Source organism: Branchiostoma belcheri, unplaced genomic scaffold (assembly GCF_001625305.1).
Source record: "Branchiostoma belcheri isolate BF01 breed outbred unplaced genomic scaffold, Haploidv18h27 scaffold82, whole genome shotgun sequence".
Classification (NCBI taxonomy): Eukaryota; Metazoa; Chordata; class Leptocardii; order Amphioxiformes; family Branchiostomatidae; genus Branchiostoma; species Branchiostoma belcheri.
Window position 1 is genome coordinate 780386 of NW_017804487.1, and position 7680 is coordinate 788065.

The 7680-nt window shown below is 43.5% G+C and overlaps 1 protein-coding gene across 1 annotated transcript; it reads right to left on the reverse strand.

Annotated features, from left to right (window-relative positions):
• Positions 1 to 4337: 4337 nt before the first annotated feature.
• LOC109486715 lies at positions 4338 to 6853 on the reverse strand. The gene is made up of 3 exons (XM_019790607.1): positions 6828 to 6853; positions 6021 to 6195; positions 4338 to 5339 (listed from the first exon to the last, which is right to left on the reverse strand). Exons 2-3 carry the CDS (start codon positions 6103 to 6105, stop codon positions 5041 to 5043), a joined length of 384 nt encoding a protein of 127 aa, XP_019646166.1. The 5' UTR covers positions 6106 to 6195; positions 6828 to 6853; the 3' UTR covers positions 4338 to 5040.
• Between the last annotated feature and the right edge of the window lie 827 nt (positions 6854 to 7680).

Sequence of the window (7680 nt, forward strand, 5' to 3'; positions counted from 1 at the left end):
CCCCCCTTCACTGTTGAGGGTGGGGTTGTACATTATTTCATCTTGTCTCTCTAACAGCCTGTTACACGCTGTAAGATATCCGTGGACTCCAGTGTGAAGGAGTGACCATTTTGTGTTATAGGTGGTGGAAAATGGCTGGGGAGTAGCCAGTAGCGCTAAGTCTGCAGTGTTCCCTCTTGCCTTACTTTACAGCGTCCGACTGGTCTCTTCGATATAGTTGTTTTACAAATAAGCCCCTCACATTTGAGTCCGTACATTTAACCTTTATACCTTTGCCAGGTCGGACTTAACGTTTTACCGGCCTTTGTCTGAATGTTGATTGAGGTTTGAAGTTTGTGGCAATGTTGAAGTTTTGGAAGATCCGTCGGAGTTTTTGGGATACTCCTTGGAGAAACGGATAAGTGATTTTTTTACTCTTTAAATCCAGCCACCTATAAACAGAACCCAAAGCCTCTCATTTTATAGGTCCCACCAACCCGATGCCTTGGATCTCAACCGTGACTGAGTTAATAAAACAGCAGTGACAGACCCCAGCATAAAAATAACTGTAAAAAAATTGGACGGTGTGTAAAAAGAGTTTCTTTATTCACAAACGTTTTAGCCTTACGTATTGTAAGCTGGCAGACAGGTACCTTTCAAGCCAGTCACGATAGCTTCATTATCCACTTTCTGGCTAGGAACTGAAAATCATCGATGACGCTGTTCTTGTAAGGTGTGTTCTGCTTCGGTAGCTGATCTGTAATGCCGTTTGACAAAAAAACCCAGGTCGTATACACACAGTTACGGTAATTGTCTGAAAGGTGCGCATGCTTTCCTGGATGAAGTCGAAGAGATAATGAGTGCAGTGCTTTTCGTATGAAGAGAAGTGCGTTTTCTTTCATGTACGGAAAATGCGATGAAGTTTGGACAAAGAGGTGCTTTTGGGGATCAGGATATTAGAGAGCGTTGCCTTTTTGTACGATCAGAGTTTGGGCAGAAGAAAGAAAAGAGTAGTATTATCCGCTTTGGCTAGCTGATCCGCAGTGCCGTGTGACAAACAACCCATATGGCCATATATGTGTATATAAAGGTGGTGGAGTTGATTGTCTGAAGGGGCCTTTCTCTGGTGAATTTAAAGAGGTAAAATGGCGATGCGATGCTGTTTCGACAAATAAATAGATTGATTGGCTTTCTTAGACATAGAAAAAGGTCTGCATCAATGCAAGTATTGTGGCTTAACAACAGCACTGCAAACAAGTGAAAGCAGAATCTCTACTTTCCACTGGAGACTTAATGAATAGACACTAACCTTAGCAACAAGACGTGAGGTTTCATCGTGTAGACATTCTCAAATTTGTCGGATGTTGCTTTTCTTTTCTAGCATAAGATTTCTTCATGTTCAAACGTGTTCTCCATTCTTTCTGCCCCTCCATAGAAAACATATATTCTACATCTCTATGAGTGTGGTACAATTTTCTCTGGAAGGGGACAGACACGAAAAAGATACATCGTTTGCTAAGGTGTACGCTGAATCGGTGATCGAGAGAGTTACGTGCCCACATAACTGACTGATACGTCCAATGAGTCAATAAAAAAAAATTCATATCAACCACTTGAAAACAAAAATTGAGCAGATTAAGCAATCCAATCAAAGGACTACCCTTTAACCCTTGTTCTGCTGGTAATTTTTGCACAATATTTTAAAATAATTTTGTCACAGGTCACAGACCCTTGACTTTTTCCACCTCGTTTCGCTGCGGTGTGCAACGTATTGCACGAGAAGTACCCACAAATTACATATACATATACAGGGCACTATATAGATGGTACTGTATGCGCAACCCATATATAGGTCCCTCTGTAAACATGTATTCCATAGGAATTGCAAATGATTGCACATAATGGCATAAAATGGGGCACCGAATGTCCAAAACAAAACTTGTGCTCACAGCTATCTATCCCTACCGACACCGAAAAAACATCAACAATTTTTCGACTTCATATCTTGATTAATTTAAGGCATAGCAAACTGTCACACCCGTTTCATAGCTAATGGTCAACTAGCAAACTCATACCTTTTGGTACTTTCTGGGAAGGAAATCGCCGTAAAAATGCCTCGGGCATAGGTTGGTGCTGGTCTCGTAGGGTGTGTCAACCTCCTTCGGTAGCTGATCCGCAATACTGATCTGCAGTGTGACAAACAACCAAAGATTATTCTTGCGTACATGGTGGGGTTGATTGTCTGCACGGTACACACCTGCGTTTTTGGACGAAAAGACTCAAGTTGCTTTTGGGATTAAGAGCGCTGCTTTCCTTGGTGAAAAGAAGTAAAATGAGGTCTTAGTGGGTTTAGGAGATTCCGTGTTGCTCTCTTGGAAGTGTGCGCTGCTTTCTTAGTTAAAGGTTAGCGAAATACCAAAAACTGTTACTCAAGTAACTGGATATGATTTTGGAAACGGCCAGACGTTTCAGGTAGCATCCACTACCTTTTGTCAGTGACACTAAAAGACTGCAGGAGAAATGCAGGTTTATAACCATGGGTTGGAGCTTCAAGAATCAAGTGCCCGAGAGTTCTACCCGAACCCCCCCCCCCTTCTTTTACTGTTGAGGGTGGGGTTGTACATTATTTCATATACAATGTATCGTGTTTCACCATGGCATGTAAGATATCATTGAACTCCAGTTTGTAGGAGTGACCCTTGTTGTGTTATAGGTGGTGGAAATTAGCTGGGGAGTAGACAGTAGCGCTACGTCTGCAATGTATCACACGTTAGTGTTGTGTGTGTACGAGCTTAGATTTCCTGTGTATCTACTAGTAGTTCCTGTCACGAAGTGTTTGCCTATACAAGTAAATTTCAAAATTTTGTATTTTTTCCGAAGATGTAGCTAGATCTACTGATATTTTCCATTGACATAATTAAATCGTGTAATACCTTGAGCATAATGTTTCCTTCTGTGATGTTTTTTCCTTGGATGGAATATTGTCAGAGATAGTCAGTTGTTCATAAAACACAGAAATCAAGATATAAACCAAACCAAAATTCTTTTTCATATTAGATCAGAAACAAAAGTCAGACGCGGGTTACGTTGTTAGGCTGGTCGGTTTGAAACGAAGAACGTTGACATTATGAGGAAAACGTAACGTGCCAACCGACGTCAAATGTACTACGTGGGTAATCAGGCCAACGATTTCACCTTTGACCCAGATCGTTCACCTCTGACTTCGCGAGACGAGACAAAGAACAAAGCATCCCGAGTTCCGGTTTACATGAAGAGAAAAACCATCATAAGAAGCAGGTAAGGCTTAGAAACCGGCAGCAAAGTATTCTTACAACGAGCGAAATACTTTGAGATCCTTTCTGTGGAAAAAGGATCAGAGTAAGGTAATAATTACAGGTTCGCGATAGCGGGAACCTGTTTTACGTTACCTCGATTTTATGGGCGCCGCCATTTTGTTTCCCGTCATGCAATGGGGCAGGCCAAAGTTGAGTGAAGTGCATTGTGGGACCTGTCACCGGGCCACAGTGTAAGGACGACGCCTAGCGGTATGTTTGGAAAGAGCAGTAACTGAAAGCCTACCTGGTTGTGTGTTCATTTTGGCAGGAGTGTATAGAGGCGATGGCTTTGGCGTAATATACGCTGATTGTGTTTAGGACTTGCAATTGAAGTTCAATGTAATTTTCTTCGCATGACGGGAAGGAAACATGGCGGACCTAAGGTTTTTATGATGAGATGATGAGGCTTTGGTATTAGTAGGGTGGTCTTGTGGATCTTGTCGGAGGCCGAAGCTAGGGACGACAGATTGTCCTCAAGTACAGGGTCTAGTAGGTGGGATAAGTGGCATGAAGATTTGGTATTAGTAGGGTGGTCTTGTGGATCTTGTCGGAGGCCGAAGCTAGGGACGACAGATTGTCCTCAAGTACAGGGTCAGTATGTGGGATAAATGGCATGAAGATTTGGTATTAGTAGGGTGGTCTTGTGGATCTTGTCGGAGGCCGAAGCTAGGGACGACAGATTGTCCTCAAGTACAGGGTCAGTAGGTGGGATAAGTGGCATGAAGATTTGGTATTAGTAGGGTGGTCTTGTGGATCTTGTCGAGGCGGAGCCTAGGGACGACAGATTGTCCTCAAGTGCAGTGTTAGTAAGTGGGATAAATGGCATGGAGGTTTTGGTATTAGTAGGGTTGGTCTTGTGGATCTTGTCGAGGCCGAGCCTAGGGACGACAGATTGTCCTCAAGTACAGGGTTAGTACGTTCAATTGATGAGATGAAGTTGGGGGATGTGATTTTGTCCATCTGAATATTAAGCATCCTGAAACCTGTTCTGCCTAACATTCATAACATAATAGTCCTTTTTTGTCTGACCTAGGACCTAACTCTAAGAAGTGACAAACTGAGGAATGACACAGAGACTTGCTTTGGTCAAGACTTTTAGACTTGACCTCTGACCTTGCAGTGGGAGACACCTGTACTAGGTCATCTATTACAGCTGTAGAGCCAGGGAACTCTTGTTGCACATGATCATTGGATATTGTACAAAAACTATGCAGATGTCCTGCTATAAATACCATACATGCCTCCCTTGTATTTAAGATATTATTACATAGCAGTGAATCATTGAACAAATCTTATATGGCCGTTGTACTCGTTAGTTTGATAACTGGATGTACTGAATAACAGCAATCAGTTTCGATTACAATATAGACTGTATCATTCTCCAGTCTCAAAGCCTGGCTACTGGAGAAGCCAAATGTAATAAAATAATTGACAATACAATTGAACTAGTTGTTGTTACAATGACTGTCGTTCTTTATGCTCAAATGTTTTGTTGTCACTGTCCTTGTACTAGGACATATGATGGATCCAGACAATCAAACAATTTGGTCAGGGGTGGTCCTCTGGCGAATGTCTTCAGACATTATGACATTTGGTATCGATCATGCAGACTCTATTGTCTTTTGCGTCCTTACACTGGACATCGAAGAGCACGTTCAGATCGGCCTCGTCGCATCGGCTGTGCCGGGAACTGCCGTCACGTCGGTCTCGGGCGGTGTGACTGGCCTCACAGCTCTCCCAGGACCGAGAATGGATGTCCCAGGGCCGGGGATGCAGACGGCGGTTGTTTCGGGGGATGAGGGTGTGTCCGGCGGTGGCTTGACGTGGACGGTCTGCTCCCTAATGCAAGGGAAGAAGAGAAAGTGCCCAGGGAAGTACATCCCGGGCCAGATGGATGGGTGGCTGACGTGTCAGGTCCATCAGTGGTCAGCTTCCCCGGATCAGGAACGCCGGGAAGAGACGGTGCCCGTTGGCCGTCCTGTGCCCCGTTATGACCATTCTTGGCCGAGGGTCGCTGCATGTACACTGAAAAAGAAGACATGTGCCCCTTGAACAGTTTCAACCTGACAACCAAATACAACCACTGGCGACGTCGACATTGACCCAGAACATAGGTTGGGTCAACCTATACATGTACAGTACAGACAAACTCACACGGCCCATGCTGTCAAAACGGACAACTGTTCTCACACATAAACTCACTAGGATCACCACTGAATAAAAACAAACAACAAAGTAGCAAAACCTACGCATACAAAATAGAATAATAGATCCATCCCGGCCATCACATTAACTACCATTGTCACGACTTCAACGCGTCAACGCCGTCGAAAAAACAACAACTTTGGAACCTCTAGAGAATTAAAACAGCACCAAAATCCTCAGTTGGCCACATGTCTCTACCAATCGTTTATCGTAGTCTTCAGAGAAAAAGTCAGGGAATTTTCAGGGGTCGTTTTGTCTAAAATAATAACAGAAAAATAATCGTTTTCTCTTAAAAAATAAAAAAATGATCGTTTTCTCTAAAAATAATAACAAAAATAATCGTTTTGAATACAACAATAACAGTAAAGTTATCATTTTCTATATAGAATAATAACAAAAATAATCGTTTCATATGAAATAATAACAGAAAAATAATCATTTTCTATAAAGAAAATTACAGAAAAATTATCGGTTTCAATAAAAAAAAAACGGTGTACAAACCAGGCACACTGCGCAGGCTCACTTCCTGGCCCCTGCCCACAGCTCTATCGGGACCGGGAAACGGATGTCTCAGCACCGGGGACATCGGTTGTCTCGGAGGATGAAGGCGTCCGGCGGCGGCTTGACGTGAACGATCTGTGCTCTCCAAGCAGAGGTTGGTAGGGAAGATTACAACCTGCAGAAGAAATACGAGGATGTTTGTCGGGAAGGTCCAACCAATTGTATTTTAACATTAATGAAAGTCTCTCAGACAATTATGAATGACGAATCATTGGCTAAGATTACATCGCATGTCTAATTCATGTTATTTGACATATAATGTACCTGATGCAATCATTGTGCAATGAACATTTCATAGTTGACTTGAATCGGCCTGCCCAAAACAGGCTAAAACAACTGAAGATTAATTACCCCTCTGGCATGTTAGGTCATCTCCAATTTGTCACGCATTCTTTAAGTCAGGCAATTAACTCCATAGGTCAGAAAAACTGGCCCTATGTGTCAGTGTTTTGAACGTCTGAACCTAGCTGTCACTCAACCGTGCAGATGCAGGTGGCAGCTGTGTAACGTGTAACACTATATACGTGGGACTGGCGAAACATCTCCAAAGTCTCCACAACAACAACGCGGATTCAAACTTAGTAAAATAGCCAAATAGGGAGTCAATAGATTTTACAGAATGCTATGAAGTGTACATCGAAGTAAACAATAGTTGAAAGATATGTTTGTTCATTAATCAAGATGTTACAAATTCAACAACATGTTCCTCAGATCAACAGAAACGACAAATACATCGTGTGGACTTACCTCTGTTTTGGCCCCTCCGTAAAGGTCTGTTAGACCATCTCGCCGGTGAATTTGATTTTCTTCTATGAGGTGAGGGTCGTCATGGCTTAGCTGGCCTGTTGCGGGTACAGAGATTGAGAGAGGAAAAAAACATGATTATGAATAAATTGAAGTCATTTCTTGGCGTTTAAAAGACTCAATAGAAACTCCGATTGGAGTCTCTGCCGGTACCGGTAGAAATCCCGACCGGAGTCTCAGCCATTACAATCACTAATCTTTTAGGATATGTTATCAAGTTATAGCAATAGAACTCTACCAGGTTGGAGTCTCTACCCAGCCTCAGTACTGTTATAAAGAATTAGCCTGGGTGCCAGACGCTAGCGTTCATAAAGCGATAGATTTTTTTTGTGTCCGCTACTGTATCCGCCGCCCAACCCCAGGCTGCCCCAAACCTAGCCGTGGCGACTCTTGACTCGGGCTTACATTGCATTACCCTCAGCAAGAGTCGTGGAAAGATCCATTGGCAGAACTGCACATTTCCCGTTGGCTGCTCGATGCTCCGTTTTTGACCCGGTTTTTTGCTGTCCCGAGCTTCCCTACAATATAACTCCACAATTGGCCGGGTTGCCGATGTTCAGATCGGCCTAAATATTCCACAGCGCGACGGGAAAGTACTAAAATAGCTAGTCGGTACATCCGCGCCGCCATTTTGGATATAGTCCGGAATGTCCGCTACCGCCGTCGGGAACGCTCGGTAGGCTTTCCGGTTATGATCGGAGAGTTTTCGGTCCCGCTTCGGTAATCGTGGCGCTACCGAGCGTTCCCGACGGCGGTAGCGGACATTCCCGACTATATCCAAGATGGCGGCGCGGAT

Excerpts from the sequence above, each read along its gene's own strand:
- LOC109486715 (XM_019790607.1), bottom strand. The coding sequence starts at position 6,105 with ATGTCCCCGGTGCTGAGACATCCGTTTCCCGGTCCCGATAGAGCTGTG. Across the intron at positions 5,340-6,020 it reads GAGCCTGCGCAGTGTGCCTG|TGTACATGCAGCGACCCTCG; the intron begins GTTTGTACACCG and ends CTTCTTTTTCAG.